The following is a 17,741-nucleotide window of genomic DNA, read 5'->3' on the forward strand; positions in this document are numbered from 1 at the left end:
GAGAGAGAGAGAGAGAGAGAGAATAAAAATCACAATCTTGCCTTCAAGCCTTTCCCACCATAAAAAGGTGTGACCACATCCATAGCATTTCCATATTCCCACAACAAGAAAGACATTCACTGACATCCACAGCAATGTAGAATTTTAGACAAATACCACATACATACACTGTACACGTCATGCACAATGAAAAGCCACCTTCTAAAGATTTTGGGAAAGATTTCTCTTCAGGTTTGGTGGCAATCAGCTTTGCTAGTGTTTGTATTTGTGACACCTTGTAGAACTTAATCACTTCCATGCTTTTATATAACGTCTGTGGCGGAACTGTACTGGCAAACATCTTTGTTGGTAAGTAGTTGATACATTAAGCACATCCCTAATCAGAAACATTACTCTCCAAAGCTCTGAACATCAGCCCAGTTTTTGTAGACTGATTACATTTTACATATTCCCCCTGTTGAGAACTGATATTTAGCATAGAAATGTCAGGAATGGATTAAGAGAACTAAAAAGAAATTGTTAAGCCTACAAACTGAATGCTTTGCCTTATATGAATACACTATGTAAAATGCCACAGATATTGGGGAAGTATTTAATATTTTTGAAATGACCAATTCGACAACAGAAGGTGCTTTGTTCATTTTATAATCACAAACTGTTACAAACTCACACATAGCTGCCTGCTGGAATATCTTTTCCCAAAGAGAGAAAAGAGAAGGCAATGTTATGTTATCAGCTTTTGTGTCATTAAAAGACCCCCTCCCCCTTCCCCCCAAAAAAGAAAACAGCTTATCACAAAGATCACGTTAAGGATACGACACTGAGATGTGATATTCACATATAAACAAAACAAACACTTGGCAGCAACCGATTCTGGAAGAAGATGAGTAACAGCTCTACTTGAGGCCCGACTGGACCACATCGTGAAAGGAAAGACGTTCTACCTGCCACAGAGGGCTCTTCATTCACATATAACTGTGCGTCCGTGACATCACAGCTGCAGTCTCTGGGCATTTCCATTATCCGTGTATGTCCTGTGAAATGCCATTTTTATTGTTTTTTTCTGTCAACAGCTTGTACTTTGCAGTAAAAAAACAAAACAAACAAACTGTCCAATATACAGTACATAGATCTGGTGAAGAAGTTCAGAGAGTTACGAGACATTCGCGGACATCCCGACTCCTCTTTCAGCTTAGACACTGAATACTGCCAGCAGTCAAAGGATCCAACATGGTCTTCACTTAGCAGTTTCTGAATACATGTCCATCAGTTCTTGTCCATGTATGGATACTCCCAATGTCTGGGTTTAGTGTCGCTGTTTCTTAAAAACACCAAACATAAAGATATTCTCAACAAAATAACACATCTTAATAAACAATAACACTAATAATAATAATATAATAACCACAATATTTGCACAGATTGATCTATTCACAAAAAACAGGGTTGCTAGATAGGTACAAATAATTACTTTTTACAACCTACAATAAATATTGTGTATTTCCCCCTCCCCCCGACAGTTACATAGAAACTGTTTGATGCTGTTGCGTTGTGTTTCTGCAGTTTCTGTCTTGTCTTTGATGAGAATTTGATTTTTCTATCTGACTGGAGTCATTCCCCTAAATGGAGGGTTGCAATGTTTAGGAGGTTGTGTGTAAAGGTAGACAGGGGGTTGTTTGAATACGATGTACATCAAGCTTCTCATGTCTCAGCTGGAGTTGTCTGCTCTTCATGATGCCGGCGGTTACGAGGTTTCTTCTGTTCTTTCAGCTCTTTCAGGCTTTTGCCTTTGTTGTTCCCGAAGCTGCTGTCTCCCAGTTGCCAGTAATCCTGGCAGTACTGGTTGATCAGCCCCATCTCTGGTTGGCTGAGGATGGTTAGCAGGTCCTTATACTGACTGGCACTTGGAGTCCAGGCACTGGACTGAAGCTGAGGAAGAGCCGGGCTGCCTGTCTCCACCAAAATGTTGTTGACTGTGCGACTAGAAAGGACCACCAGTTGCAGTTTCACAAGAGTGTGCTTGAAGTTTTTCTCTGTGGACGTACACTGGTAGATGCCGCCGTCAGATGACTGTAGAGAGCGGATCAGAAGTCCTTGATCTGTTTTCAGCATGCGACCCTCTGAGCGAATCTGGGACGAACAGAAGGCCAGTAAAGATTTTAAGTTTTAAAAAAGATAAACAGAAAAAAAGATCATAGAAGGTTTAATATAAGAGCTGTACTCACCTCTTTCCTCCGGTCACTGTTTTCCTTCTGCACATGCCACTTGAGAGACATATGAGGAGACCTGGCCTGGCACTCCAAGAATGTAGTGCTTCCTTCCACCCCGTACTGAACTGTCTCCAGAGGGTTCTTATTGGCTACAAAACAACACATGATGTACAGTTGCAATTTTATTTGTGAGATAGCTCCCGAGTGAAAAAATGCTGGTGTCTAAATGCTATAGTCTTAGTACAACGTGACACTCACTGCTATAACCTCTGCACTGGCGGATAGGATTTCCATACTTCACATCTTGCCGACGACTCCGCCTAGAGGGGTCAAATCAACAGCCACAGATATAAAATTTAACCGAAACACACTTGAAAAATAAGAAATCTGCATAAATACTCCAACTGCAGAGGTGGGAAGTAATGAAGTGCAAATACTTTGTTGCTGCACTTCGTCTGCTTCATTTATATATTCCCTGTCTACACAATCCTGACCCTCACCTCTTCTGTGAGGCAGAATATCTGGAGCAGGATTTGCCGTCCCAGGCACAGTACGGGTCCCTGGCGAGACAGCAGTCAGCGCAGACCTCCCCGTACACATCGCATCGATGGAGAGCCAAGTGGGTCACACCCAGGACTGATCCGACATACAACTGTTGCTGTTAAAAGAAAAACAAATACAAATTAGAAATTAAAACAGGAACATATTTTCGAGCAAAGGCCATTTATTTTACAATTCTGGACATCGCTAATGTTTCAAGGAAGAATTATAGATTTATATTTAAAGAATGAATAATTGATTGAAGCTACTTGCACTGAGATTCTAAGCCATCATCCTCAAAGTGACATAAGAAGGCTCCGGGTTAGGCTATACTCTAACCTAACCTAGAGTCCTGTGTCTGTTTTCAGTATAAGCTGCACCAAATTACACAAAATCTATAGTTGGATATCAGGTCTTGGTTGCGTACTACAATGTTTTGTATTTAATCATGCATTTTTTTTCCTTAGATTGTGTATTTTCATATTGAATTTGACGACTGTGTTCTCTGTCTGATTGCTGTTAGCTGAACTGTTTGGTCTGAATCAAATTACACTAACTTACCCTTTTTGATGAAATCTTCATAGTAGTGATTGGAGTGGGAACCTGAAGTGACATAATTAAAAAACATGTGAATGCTGGATTTGTTATTCTGTATCACAGATAACAAACATGGTATATAAATGTAGAGTAGGGCAAAAAGAGGATTAGTAGCAAAGTGACTAAGGCTGCAAGACTGACCTTGAACACCTCCACTTCCTCTAACACCAGCTCCTCGGTCTGCAAGTCATCTCTTGGCAGGACAATCACTTTCTGGACTGTACCTCGATCTGAAAGAGTGGGAAGAAGTAACTTTGGCTGAGCTCTGTTGATTTATTTGGCTATTAATACCTTGACCTTGGTTTCTTCATTGTTATTCTAAAATATCTGCAACAGAGAACTGGTTTTTGGAAAGCCACACTATGACTCATTAATGTTTAAGAGACAGATTGTTTCAACATGCGTATGCAAACCTCCCAGCTAAAGCCAAGGCCACAGAATTTAACAGTGCACAATGATAGACGTGTAAGATTACTGTGCAATCATCAGACAATGCCCAGTTTTGTTCTTAAAACACTTACCTGTGCCCAAGAATAGCACCTCATAGCTCCCATCGGCAGCTGTCACTTGGTCAACAGCAATTGTGGTGAACTCGTAGTCCACATTGGTTCTGACCACCAGGGGGCGCTTGTGCACTGGGTATACAGCGTTGTACATAGTGGGGTGGTTTCTCATGAAGTTGATAACCTCATCTGGGTAATCCTTTGTGGATTTCAGGTTGGGGGTAAAAGTGCCTCCAGGACACTAGTAAGAAACCAAAAATTTCTGTTGAGCAATTTACTTGTTTATCTTATTCATGGTTCTAGTAACATATATATTATATGTTTTAACTCACAGTGCCAGGTCGAGGGTAGGGGATTTTCCCAGTGTATGGCACCCACTGATAGTTGGGGCCTTCCTTGTGGGCAAATGGCCCATTAAAGACCATACGGATGTCAGCCATAGAGTACACACACACTGCCGAGCCTTTAAACACAGATCTGGAGGAGGGCAGGAGGAAAAGAAAAGAAAAGGTGAACACATAAAGACAGCAGCTCGAGGATTCAGATTTTCTCACTCCCTGGGATAATTAGTGCGATAGCTCTCCGTGGCTGGTAGAATCTACTTCCTTCCCACGTACTCACATACTTACAGGAACACACTGAAACATTATGACGCACAAACACACACTCAAACTGACTCAAGTAGAGTCAAGCTGTCTGACACACTGACATACAAACACCCACATACTGCAGAGAATCGCCAGAGTACAGGCTCTTGCCGCTGTGTGGTGGGTGTACTATGTTTGTAACTTCTGTCATGGGCCCCTGTCATTAGCACCACATGTGTTTTTATCAGCTGGGTTTAAACATGCCTGATGCCTAAAGAGAAGATGGAAACAATAACAGTATTTGTTTCTCAAATACATTAATCAGGACATGTTTATTATGACTCTGCGTGCACCTCCTCCTGCTTTGTGTGCCGTCAGAATCTCAGTTTACACGTCTGGTTGGTTGACTTGAATTTTAATGCTGTGTGCTGAATGACAACCTGCTATCAAACCTGACCTCTGAGGAACTTATAGGCTCAGTCAGCCTCCCAGAGGAACGCTACTCCCTCTGGGCTCAACATTCACTTTCTGTCTCGTCTTTGCATCCTGAATGTGACGGCCCACACAAATGCAACGCCGCATTTCAACATCAGACAGAGCAGACACCTTCGGGCTCAGCGGAAAGGAATAAAAACCACAGGAGGGAACCAAAACACACTTTCTATCCAAAACTGCATCAAAGTTAGAGAGTTTGAAAAAGCCATGCTTACCCTGAAACTGAGAAGACGCCATAGATGACAGGATTCTTTGTGTCTTGAGTTGGCTGGATATACACATCTCCTACAAGATAATGAAAAGATTTATAGCAATTAGTCAGAGTCATAAACCATAACAGGCAGTGCATGACGAAGTACTTGGATCCCTAAGTCGATTGCAACAGTTAAATGATATCACATTAGTAGACATTCTGCAGGTTTGCTGGCAAAAATACATGAAAAGTAGACAGAACTACTATGCACAAAATGGCCATGTAATGAGTGCAAATGCACAACATTACTCCTGTGATACTCCTCCCTACTCTAACCTGTTTAAATCTGAAAGAAATAAAACTGTTAAAATGAACCTAACTAACCCAAAGTAATAGTACTTGTGACACTGAGACTTTTTCTTCCTTCGCTGTGAGCTCATCATGAATTGCGGTTACGAGAGTCTCAATGAGATCCTGAATCTAAACTCTTCCAAAGCTGAAACTACAGTTCCTCGGCCTCAGCAGGGAATATATGTGAAAAAGAGATCTCGGGTGAAACATGGCTTTAATAGGAGCCATATGGATCCAGTGACTGTGGGACTGAGGCAGTTTTGAGCCCTACATATCCTCTGATGGTTTCATTAGAGAAAAGTGCAAGGAAAAACAATAAGAAGGAAAACTGAAATACATTTAATGTAGACAGGTAGAGCAGAAAAACACCCAGTTCCATTTCATGGTTTTTCATCAATGGAAAAGAAGAAACAAGTTCTCAAATCACTTGTTTGAAAAGGCCTTGGACAAAAAAATACCCTATAGTCAAAAGTCTTTAGAAAATACCAATTTCAGTGAATAGCCATGAAATCCTAGCCTCTCTTTTTATAACCCATGGTTATCTGAAAAGCTGAAAACAAGCAACAATAAGAGTGTGGATCGGCCTGCTCAGATTTCTCGCTCAAATATCAACTGACTGAAAGTAAGAAGCAGCATGTTAAAGAGCGAAAGGAAAGTTATGCATGTGGAACTGAAGGTGAAATGTAATAACACACGCTTTAATCTCTGTACCCTCGACTTTACTCAGCGTGCATTGGATAAACAAGAAGAAGCTTAAATCCACATGGCTTGCATAAAAACATCATTCCTGACTCTGCAGAGCTCCTTAATAAACAAACTCCCTTTTGATCAGGAGTTTAAAATCTTTTCAAACATAAAAAAAAATCTCCTTACATGCCAAGGTATGAAAATGACAGGTAATGGCCCCTCGCTTAAGCAAAAAATTAACTTTTGGCAAACACTGCAGAAATTCATAACCCGTCCGACGCCAGTTTGACAGACCTCCTGGCTATAGAACAAGCGCAGTAAAAAAGAGAAAAGTCATAAATCGGCAACGAACTGGAACAAGTTGCATAATTCGAACTTTTGTTTCTGATGTGTCAGATCAGACAGAGTCTCTGAGGCGCTGTCAGCATCACATTAGCAGAGAAACATCTTTAATTGCTGTAAGCGCAGAAAGAACACAAAGGGCTGGGCTAAATAAGGTGCTGTGCAGTAAAAATAAAAGTGCAGGTGAATTATGCACTCAGTAAACAGTCACTGTGTGGAAGAAAAACTGTCAAATAAAGACAGATTGTATATTATTATCTCCCTAATACCCACTCTGAAAGATGTGCACCTAAAATGTGTTCTTAAAATGTCCAGTCGAAATGATTGTGGCGGAAATTTAAAAACAATCCTCTCCCCCAAAAATACATGAAGAGTGAGGATGTTTTATGGAGTTCAGTGACTAAAAAAATAACTAGATTTAACTGAAGAAAACAAAAAAAAAGAATATTTCTCTCCATAATTACATTTTGGAAAAAGGCAATAAAACCTTATAGGTCACAAATTAATTCTCATTTTTGTCTGGCAGACATTTTTCACCACTCGTGTCTGTGTGCCTCTTTCTCTCTGCTTTTATATTCCTCCTCTCCCTCCTCTCGGCAAAACACTGAAAGCTTTCTCTTCTGTTAGCCTCACCATCTGAATCTACTCCACTCTCTCCCCCGAGTCCTCATACAACCACTCCGATGCCTCTGCTGGGCTCCATCAGGACCAGCAGGACTGGAGACAGAATACATTTTTACCAGACTGTCTGTGGTTGTGGGAAGAGCGACCACAGAGCTGTGGGATGTTACATTGCACCTCAGGACTCAGAATGACCTCATCACGAGTGCTCATCTGCACCGAGGCTACAACTGACAGTGGATGGACCGCTAAAAGTACAGCAACACTGACAAAAGAGTGCTTTTCTGTCACAGACACTGAGTGCTCTTAACACACAACTAACATCTGCAAAGCCTCATCACTGCACAAGATTAGGCCTACTATAGATTCAGCTCATACCTGCACCGTCGCTTGATGAAATGTTTAATACTACTGTCAAAATTCACTGTGGACTGGCTTAGATGTTGAACTCAGGCAAAGTACAAATATAATCAGTTGAAAAGGTGTACAAATCAGGGTTTTGAAAGACTCAGGCATGAAGAAGGCTGTTTTGTCGGTGGTGCTTTATGTTGTTGAACGCAAGCCTGCACACTTTACACATCAAGGCCGTTATCTGAGTTGTAATTGGTTACAGAAAATGCACCCTCTGGTGTTTAAAGTTTGAAGCCAATGCTACGTTCCAAAAACTGGCGTTCCTAAAAGGGTAAGCTAATCAGATAATCAATCCCTATAGACCCCCATGTCAAATTGCACAACTTTAAGACATAAATAAACATATTCTACTCCTAAATGTTTTGGCATTTTCCCTTATCACAACTGCAGGGAAAGCTGTATAACTGAGTTAAGACTGTTGTTTTGTTTGTTCAGCATTGTACTAAAAGACACTTTAAAGAGTTGGTTATTCAGGCCTTTCTGTAAATTCATTTTAAGTACTGTATCAGGTAATATTAGTAATAATAATCTTACTATAATGATCATAACGTATGAGCATATCTCATTAATCGATTTCCATGAAACTTTATAAACTATCTAGGGTACCAGGGTTATCAACATCTGTCTAGGTATTTAGGACCCTTACAAATTATATACATTATGTGTAGCAGCTAATCCTAAAACGCATGGCACATTACATGTACATTATGTGTATGTGTACATTTTGCTTAACTTTTTAGTGCAGTGGCACTTTGCAGGTCACTGGGATGTGTTGCGATGCATATCTGTAAATAAGTGTTCCACAAACATGATGTTAATAGTGCCTGTAATTTATAATAATAATAAATATATGTATTTATTGTTCATTTTTTCCATGTTTATGAACAGGAATTTTTGTCATCTAATGATAAATTCTAAATTAACACACACGTGTGTGTTTTCATACATAAGCTAAGTGAAAAAACAGTCTGTAGTAGTTTGTATCTGCTTAATAATAATATTGGATAGGTGCAAACTTGGACTATCAGAACTTCTTGTTTCACCTGCGGCACTCACAAGGCAATTCAGACTGAATGTGAACATGGGATAAAGGTGATTATAGAATTTGTTTTGTACTGTCGTGAAATATGGTTTGCATTACTGTGAAAATAAGTTCCCAGCAAGCAGAAGCTAGTCAGTGTAGTAAAATAAAATGTAAGTGCTGCTCATTCCACCTGTCATTACAATGTTAAGGATACTACAAATCCCTCCTTAATCCCGTCAGTCATGTGAGGCTGTGATGATCCACAATGTGCTGGACTGATTCCTGCTGCTCATTACTTTGATTACTCTGCATGTGTGTCTATGTGGTTCCTTTTTCTAAAAACAAGGCTGTGAGACACTGATGGTGCTTGAAAGCAGGCTGATTACATTCTGACATTATGGACATTACCTTTTTTAGGATGACACCTACTTTACAGGAGGTTCAAAGGAATATACATGTCAAGATTAACATGTATGAGTCAGTGATACCTTAATCTAAAGCTGCAGCTTCTCGGGGATTCTTCCTGCTATTGCAGCACGTAAGAAGAGATGTGCTAAATGCTGCTGGATGTGTCCCCGGACTATAGTACAGTAAGCTGCTGGCCCACACGCACCGCACCAAATGCCGAGTACATGTGGATTAACATCATGGAGAAAGTATGCAAAGCAAATGTGAAGAGAACTCTACAAATGATGAAGTTGTTGATACGGAATCTGTCAACAACAAGTCCATCTGCAGGGCCTTGTTTTGAATAGTCGCGGTTACGCAGCCATTTAAGAATTCTCACTTTCCATCTGCCAGGGTTTCTGTGAGGTCAGCGATGCATTCATTATGTGCTTTACATTAACTCCTACCAAATGGACTATACGGTCCCTGACTTGCGTTAACTGAGCTGTAAAATGCAACATGCGACACATTTAGAAAGAAAATGGTTCATTTCTCTTTTAAATATGCAAACTTAAATTTTAGGTTTAGAGTGACTACCGGTGACGCGATGCGGTGTTCAAAATCCAGAGATGAAAGGGAGCATCAGAGAAGCTCTAAAAGGGTCAGGGATCCTGGGAAATAATTCAACTTACTTAGTTCATCAAAGTGTGTCTCAATGCCATCAGCTCCGGGCACTGAGCAGATGAGACGAGCCTTTAGAAATGTGCTCCACTTGTTCACCAGACAGCAGTGTCCACCATCATCGTTCTGAAAAGCAGAGACACGCGGGAGTCATTCTCACACTGCTCCAAAAATTACTCAACGGGATGAGCTTGAGCAATATCTGACCAACAGCTGTTTGGAACAACTGGTCTGTATAAATAAAGACATAGCTTTATGTTTTAGCTTGGCCAGTCTTCACAAGGCGGTCAGAAAACCTTTGCTACTGAGGCAAAGAACTGGGATGATACATGAAATCAGTGCATTTCACAGTCAGAATGATTTAGGGGTTAGAAGAATAAAATTTAATGTTCGTTTTTATCTACTAACATTTACAAGGAAAAAAAAGTTTCCAATTTTCTTGTGTGCTTTAAATGTTTCAATTAATATCGTCCAGAAACTTGACTTGACTTTAATCTTTTTGGAGGATATATATAATCTTATTTAACCTCTAAAACATTCAAGACTGTTAACACACAAGATGTGAGAAAAACACAGCAACTGTTTATAGAAAAAATAACCAAACACTGTGAGACTGTAAGGATGCTGAAAGTAGCATTTAGCTCTAAGCCTCCTAGAACAGCTAGACTGTCTTGTTTTTTCATCTCTTTTGAATTACACACTTAAGGGATGCAGCTTGCAAACACAGAACCCTTCAGATGCATTTTTCTGAAGTCTACGTGCAGATGCTTTGAAAGTTTTGAACACAGCTCAATTGTTTGTGTGTCTACAACACTACAATGCTAATTAAACACAGGCTTTGCAAAGATGTCTCTGTATGCCTACAGACGTGGATTAAAGTCAACCCTGCTCTTCAAACCTTTCACCCTGAGGAAAAGAAATAAAGGATCTCAGACTTGGCCTTTGAGGCAAATGACAAATACTTTGCTAAGCATCACTCTGTTGTACATAGTAATTATTAGTCAGAAAACAGTTTCTGATGATCATGGGGGACTTCCTTTATGGGCCTCAAACTGCCAGCAGAGCATAACTAACCATTACGGAGACACATAAGCATTAAATTTGATGACTGGTGTGATAACTCACCAGGCAGATCCGCCCTATCCTGGACTGCGTCATGGGACTCTGGCCCATCTCAGATGCTTTCTCGCGGAAGAAGAAGTAGAGTTTATTGTCATTCTTTTCAGCACTGTCTGGAATGAGGTGTGCATGAACAAATGTGGGATCTGTAGACAAAAAAGGAAAGAAAATGTTCAATACAAGTCTTGGAAAATACATTATGTGTGCAGGCAACATATTTAAAACCTCTTTACAGCCACAAAAGTGTTTTTCAAAATGTCATGATGTCACACTAAAAGTAGCCTCCCATTAAACATTTTGTGAAATCACGTGCAGATTTTTGAGTTGTGGCCAAATGTGCCGTGTGAGGTCACAGAGACCTTTGACCACCAAATCAAATCAGTTCCTTCGGTCCTCGTGAACCTTTGTGCCAAATGTCAAAAAGCTTCCTAATAGCATTCAAGAGAAAAGAAGAGGGACATCCTGAACGCACACAAAATTGCCTCTGACCATGGCTGTATGTTGACTTTGTATTCTTTAGTTTACACGTGTACCTGACCATTGTTTTAAGATAAACAAGGAAAGCTGTCAATTATCAAGAAAAATACTTGAGACCTTGAAAATCTTGTTTCATTCAACAGCTTAACCCTTCGAAATAAAATGCTTTTATTTATTTATTTTTATTAATACTATTATGGGCAAAATAACAGCAGCCTAAAGACTAAACAGCACTTTGACACTCTAAACTTGTCCCTTTATTTCTTCCTAGTAACAATGCTCAATATGGCATCACAGTTTGCTCCCGCTGGCTGATTCACTGGGTCAACACTGGACACGCAACACAGAGTGCCCCTCCCCACTGTGACAGACCAGGGTCCCAAATGAGGACAAACCAAACCAAGCGGAGGGGGGATAACCAGGAACCATGTAATGGGGGAGGGGGGATATCTGTGACATCTCACATGGCTGATTAGCAGGACTCAGGTGTCCCGATTCAGTGAACCACTGCCAGGGGATTGTTGTCAGGGCAACAGGGTCAGAGGAAAATCTGGGAGCCTGCAGGATTCAGGGGGGTGGGGGGGGATGCTGTGACTGATTTGGCCATATCAAATGAAAGCTCTCGAACAGCATTTATGTCACTGAGCCAATCACAGTTCATTCACAAAGCAAAGGCTACTCTGAGTCATTATTGACTTGCGCTAATTTTCTCCTGCAACTACACTATTGACCCTGTTGTCAGACTCTGCTGCAGGCATGCAGTGAACAGTTAGTGTAGTGAATGGCATGCTTTGAGTCAACTGATCATTCAGTCAACTGAAACTGACTGGAAAGGGAACATTCTCAATTTGACTATCAGCAGGATGGTATTTAACCCCAAGGTTTAACTTGGTAACCTAAAACATTACAGTAATGATCTTAAGAAACTGAGGAGTAAATAAAAACTGGTCTACAGCAAAATGAGTCAAGGAAAATCCTGGATGCAGAACAAGCTGTGAGTTGAGACATTACCATTTAACCATCTGGAGTTGTACTGATCAGTCCTCATGGCTGTCTGCTTCCCCAGTGTACGGAAGATCGCCGAGTCTGTTCCCATGAAATCAATGTACACTCCTGCATACAGCTCTCCATCTGTCAATCACAGATGAAATGCCAAGGTGAAGTCATGATGGATGAAAACATTTTCACGTTATACAGAACATGCTATCTACCATGCCAGAACTTCATTAAAAAGTGACGCCATCCCTCTAGATTTCCCCAGCATCTGACTGATGGCATGCATGGCAGATGTGGCCATTCAAAGGCAGGAATTTTAACTCAGGACAAATTAAAACATGTTCAGTCTGATTAAACTCAGCTCACAGGTGTCTGTGTCACGTTTCAGACAAAAATGCTATTCTCATAATTACTGTACTCGTGCTTATTGGGCTAATCAGTGAAATTTGAAAGAACAGCTGCAATTAGAAAGTCAACTTCACATCAGACAGATTCATGGCGTATAGTTTAGAGATCAAGGAAAGCCAGTCAGATTTGACATGTTCGGCGTAAACAGAAACTTTCTGTGCAGCACCTAGAAAAGAAAGCAGAAACTTGGAGCATTTGCTTTCTATACTGTGAACCTTATGAGGAGTGAAGTGGAGGCATAGCTTGTGAAACAGTAGTGTAAAAAAAACCCACCTAAATCCTAAACCAGGGAAATTCCACCTTCCTGTTGTGTCAGTGCGGTATGCCTCTGCCCTGCCAACTATGTGAGACGACATTTAGATGATTTTTTTGGTGTTACAGTTTTGCTTGGGTCAGCTGTAACTGAGCTGACATGGCACAGCAAAAGAGAGAGAGACGCTCTCCGCCTTTGTCCTTCACGCATACGTATGCACGCTTGAGCACATGCACACACAGAGGGCAGAAGGTCGCTGACCTGGAGCCATGTCTAACCACCTGTAAGCAGCTGGTAACAAAAGACCACCTACTGACATGAGAGCGCACACGTCCATCTGACCAGCTAAATGACCACGTATCTGCAGACCTGCTTAGACTTGAAACAGCTGACTGACTAATGACTGAGATGGTTATCAGTAAATTAATTTACTTGTGTACATGTGATCATTTATCGACTTTCTCTATCTTGTGTGAATCTAAAATCAGTGTTTAGTTTTGAAATACTGGTTAATTTAAACACAATCTAAAGAAAAAAACCCAAAAGCTCTCTTTATTTGCCCTTTTTTGTTTTTAAATGAACAATTAACTAATTAAAAGGGTTTATCATCACATCATGCACAACCGTCAAGTCTCCTTAAAATTCGGTAACACAGCGCTGCAGTGTCAAAGTGATCACCAGTAGTCCCATTCAGCAATACAAACCAAACACAAACTGCAGATCTTTTATGTCTTTCACGCCTGCACACGTCGTTGGAAGGAAAAACAAAAGCTGATACTTACTGATCAAAGCCGAGACGCTGTTCAGCTTAGGGTCATAGGGACATTTTCCTTTCCCAGAATCCACTTTACCAGGTTCAAGGCGGAAAATGTATTCCTGTAATGGTAAAAGGTGAAGAAAAACATTAACCACATGGTAACAGATTTATTATGTTTAAGGAACTTTTTTTTGTTTGCGCGCGTGCGCGCGCGTGTGTGTGTGTGTGTTTGGGTGGGGAGGGGGGGCAGTTTGGCTATATCATTTACTTTACAAGACTTACAAGTTTTAAAAAGGCAATGGCGTCATCAAACTAATGTGATCAGTTGGTTAAGTTGGTAATAATGATTAAGTGTGAGTGGTGACCCTATAGGCAGCTTACATGGCTCTGCTAATGGGAACAAATAGTGCACAAAAGCGGTTATCAGTCGATGGCGAGGTGGAGGCAAACGCTGACAGCAGTTCAAAACTCATCCACCATGCTTCTCATGTTAGTGGCTCAAACAAGAATTCATTATTCCACAGTGCAAGAGGACATGTTGGAACATCTGTGTCAACACTGGGTACATGTCTACACGGAGGTCATTCAGGCACTTCAAAGCTCACTGATGATGTCTGACAGGTAGGAAATATGTAAGGCAAAAAAGATGTAAAGCTGTGTTTGTAACCTGAGCTTGGATATTGTTTTTTAGTAACAAGATACAGTATGACTCATAAATATGTGTGTGGTGATGAAAACGCTACCATTTGCGTAAATCAATGAAGATGACAACCGTGGTTTGGGTCAACGATTTTGTGCATTTGTCTGAAAACTTTAGTGAAAGGGGGAACTTTTTCCCCCCGCATATTTTGTTTGTGTACATTTGCTGCTTAATACTGGAGATAAAGGTCTGAAAAAAAAAAATACTAGTCATTAACAGGATGCAGAACTTTTTTGTTCGTTCAGTTCAGTTTTGAAAGCAGAGTTGATTGGAGGCTCAGTAGTTCAGCAAGCTGCCTCGATAACCCAAGATATTTAAAAGAAGAAATTTATTTATAGTTATGCTTTCCCCCTATTATTTCCCCCAACTCTAATAAAAAAAGTACTCCAGGTGGGCATAAAACTCTACAAAACTTTCAGCCCACCTTCGCCTCCAAAGGCTGTGATGTAGCGCTGTAGTCTGCTGCTCGACTTGTTCTCCCTCCAGATTGGGATGCCTGTTGGTAGTGGAACCCCTAAAAACAGAGACATGGCACAATGGCCATCTCATTACCGACGTACAACATCCCAGATTAAAGTCAACTGATGCCGACCATGACATAAAAAGAAGAGTAAATATGTCAGAGCAAAAGGGATTGGACAAAAGAAGTCGAATAAAAAAAAGTAGTTCTTAAAGATGGAAATACAAATGTGAGTGGGTCAAAGTGGAGGTCAAAGGTGATCGAAGAGAGCCTGATGAGTGGCATTGATCATTTGATACCCATGTGCGATTAGACTCAGAGACATGCAAACGCAGCTGTAAAGCATGCAGGTTATACAGAACACATTAAATCGCAAACAACATATACACTGAATATAATTACATCAACATATGAGAAAATACGTGTACGCATGTTCACAGTGTAACTGTTATTAGCAACCAAACTAAATGTTCACGTTTTTTACACTTTTTGATGTGGAGCTCATCAGCCTGCAGAGAAAGCTGTGAAGCCGCCTCGAAAAGGCATAAAAGCTGATGCAGTTAAAGGAAAACGTTTGCAGTTACGGGACAAAGTTTGGGCATGAACTGGGGATTAAAAAATGTGTGAAGCCCTTTGTATAAGACGGGGACGAATTTCTGAACAACTGGTTTTTGTTTACATCTACTGTTACTGAGAAAAATCTTTACAGTGTGAAGTAACATAGCGTTTGGGCCTTAGGGGAGAAACTGAATGACAAGAGACAGACTGACCTTTACATTGAAATCTGAACCCTCCATTTGAACAGTGAGACTAAACAGGCTGAGCGGTGAATGCAAGTGTGTCGACTATAACTGGGTGGGCAGCTGCCGAAGCTCTGCGTGGCCATCGAGTGAGGGAGGGATGGAGGAAGGGACAGAGGGAGGGGTGAGCTACAAGGCTGATGATGGATGAGAGGCTCCATCAGTAATGATTGCTTTTCAGAGGTTTTCAGCAAGACAGCAAGACAGGCCACAGGGCCACAGTGTATAAACAGGTGAGGGTGGGGATGGAGGACCACAAGCAGAGGTATTTTCTATAGATATAGTGTCATCGTGATATTCACAATGGTAAGAGAAGCTTATAGCCTCAATGGCCCCTAAGCAGCAGCACTTAGCTGCTCTTATTTGTTGCCTTACCAACTTCAACTTTGTAATGTCAATGGTGATCTGGAGAGGTCTAACCAAGCTTTTTTCTTTGAGTCCTCCAGACCGTGAAAGAGTGCAAATCGATGAAAACTAATACGCAGAAAATGATGGAAGAGAAGCAAAGCCCATGAAACTAAAGCGCAAGAGCAGGAGGAGCGTCTCTGACCTGAGACTGATTGACTGATATGGTTCTTTAGGAAGTAGAGAGTAGAGGTCAAAATGTCTCCATGGATGCCTGGCTGTGTCTTTGGTTACCTGTGACCTGCGTCCTCGGTCGACATAGGTGCAGATGGGGTTGTAGGCGCCTGTCCCACACACATACAGGTGGGTCCGGTTCCAGGGCTCAATCAGACGGATGAAGTTACCACATTCCCCCTGAGAGACAGCAAAACAAAACACAGACAGCACAAGATAATGAAAATGCAGTAGATAAAGGGAGATGCTTAATATACAGTGCCCTACTGATGGTTAATAACTCCTCTGTCTGCCTTAAAAACATCACATCTATCACTTCCTCTGCTGGCTGGCTTTTGTTTGGCAGCGCTGTTCCACTCTCTGTGTCAGGCTGGCTCTGGCTTCCAATCGGACCACACTCTCACAGGGAAAATGTTTCCAAACACCATTTAAGTGTGTGGCTGAAACCAAGGAAAGCAGCGCCTCTGAGATGTTAAGTGTGGTTGCTTCAGGGATTGAGGTTAAACCCAATTCAGTGTTCTGTCAAATTTGACAAATGGGAAAGATTTTGGTTAGAGCAAATAAGAGTGCTTGAATGAAAAAATGGGAAGAAATGAAAAGGTTTTGAAATCCAATTAACTTTTCTTTTTTTTTTTTTTTTTAGACAAACCATAAAGCCAAAAATGTGAAAAGCTCAACACTGATTGGCCTGAATTTAGAATTTTAATTTCTTAGTAGCGAAATTCAAGCAATGCCAATGTTTTCCTTTTTTGGACTAAAGACAAAGAGGTGCTCTCAGTGAGCACAGCTCTGTGCTTTCTAGGTTTTTTCCAATCTGTTTGCCTGACCAGCTGTCTGCCTTCCTGGTCACAATCCACCAAATCAAAATTCCAACTACAGAAATGTTCAAGCCGATAAGCTCTGTTCAGATTTGTCTGTCATGTTTTCTGCTAGTGACAGCTGGTGAAAAAGAAAGGATGAACCAAGTAGATAAAAAAGATTGTATGCAGGATGGGGGATGAGCCATTTTGGCAGATTTTAACAGCATGACAGATGCACAAGTCAGAGGTTTCAGAGGATGTGTTTTTGTGCGTGTGTTTACGCATGCGGGCCTGTGTGTATCATTCAGTGCACAGTTGTGCTCCCCCACAGAGAGCACAGTGGGGCTGATTGCCTTTGACCTCCTGCCTGAACCAACATCCCCTCTGAATTGCTTCTGAATTGTCATCATTTGTCATTCACTAAAGAGCGGCCAAGACTGCTGCGATGTCTTGCAGTAGCCGGTCTTATCTCTTATTCTCTTATTCTGTTGATGAAATTTCAAACCCATCCCCTCACACACATACACAGAAGCTGATACAGGCGCATATGAACATACATAGGCCAATGTAGCCAGAGGCGCTTGGAGGCTTGGGTCACCAGACGTGCATAAATGAACATTCTAGTAGGATAAACAGCTGCCTGAGCTTTATACCAGCAGGAAGAGAAGGATTATTATCCACAGCCTCATCAAACTGTTGGTGCACCCTGACTGTGCCGTCTCTCACCCCTAGCATGGATAAAACAAGTGCATATGTGTGTGTT

At 41.1% G+C, this 17,741-nt stretch overlaps 1 protein-coding gene across 2 annotated transcripts in view; it reads right to left on the reverse strand.

The window, feature by feature from the left end:
- Positions 1 to 756: 756 nt before the first annotated feature.
- Positions 757 to 17,741, reverse strand: part of sema3fa (sema domain, immunoglobulin domain (Ig), short basic domain, secreted, (semaphorin) 3Fa) — a 45,171-nt gene continuing 28,186 nt past the window's right edge. For both annotated transcript variants that reach the window (XM_085274459.1, XM_085274460.1), the window contains exons 5-19: positions 16,239 to 16,358; positions 14,764 to 14,853; positions 13,665 to 13,758; positions 12,237 to 12,356; positions 10,755 to 10,894; positions 9,641 to 9,755; positions 5,148 to 5,217; positions 4,183 to 4,327; positions 3,869 to 4,091; positions 3,489 to 3,577; positions 3,312 to 3,353; positions 2,711 to 2,868; positions 2,469 to 2,530; positions 2,226 to 2,359; positions 757 to 2,130 (exon numbers count right to left, since the gene is read on the reverse strand). In XM_085274459.1, coding sequence (XP_085130585.1) covers positions 1,702 to 2,130; positions 2,226 to 2,359; positions 2,469 to 2,530; positions 2,711 to 2,868; positions 3,312 to 3,353; positions 3,489 to 3,577; positions 3,869 to 4,091; positions 4,183 to 4,327; positions 5,148 to 5,217; positions 9,641 to 9,755; positions 10,755 to 10,894; positions 12,237 to 12,356; positions 13,665 to 13,758; positions 14,764 to 14,853; positions 16,239 to 16,358 — 2,031 coding nt within the window. In that variant the 3' untranslated portion in view covers positions 757 to 1,701. The remainder of the gene's footprint in view (positions 2,131 to 2,225; positions 2,360 to 2,468; positions 2,531 to 2,710; positions 2,869 to 3,311; positions 3,354 to 3,488; positions 3,578 to 3,868; positions 4,092 to 4,182; positions 4,328 to 5,147; positions 5,218 to 9,640; positions 9,756 to 10,754; positions 10,895 to 12,236; positions 12,357 to 13,664; positions 13,759 to 14,763; positions 14,854 to 16,238; positions 16,359 to 17,741) is intronic.

This window comes from Mchenga conophoros, linkage group LG5 (genome assembly GCF_057382185.1).
Source record: "Mchenga conophoros isolate Kocher_MC1m ecotype Shallow Benthic linkage group LG5, M_conophoros_male_GT1.1, whole genome shotgun sequence".
Taxonomy (NCBI): domain Eukaryota; kingdom Metazoa; phylum Chordata; class Actinopteri; order Cichliformes; family Cichlidae; genus Mchenga; species Mchenga conophoros.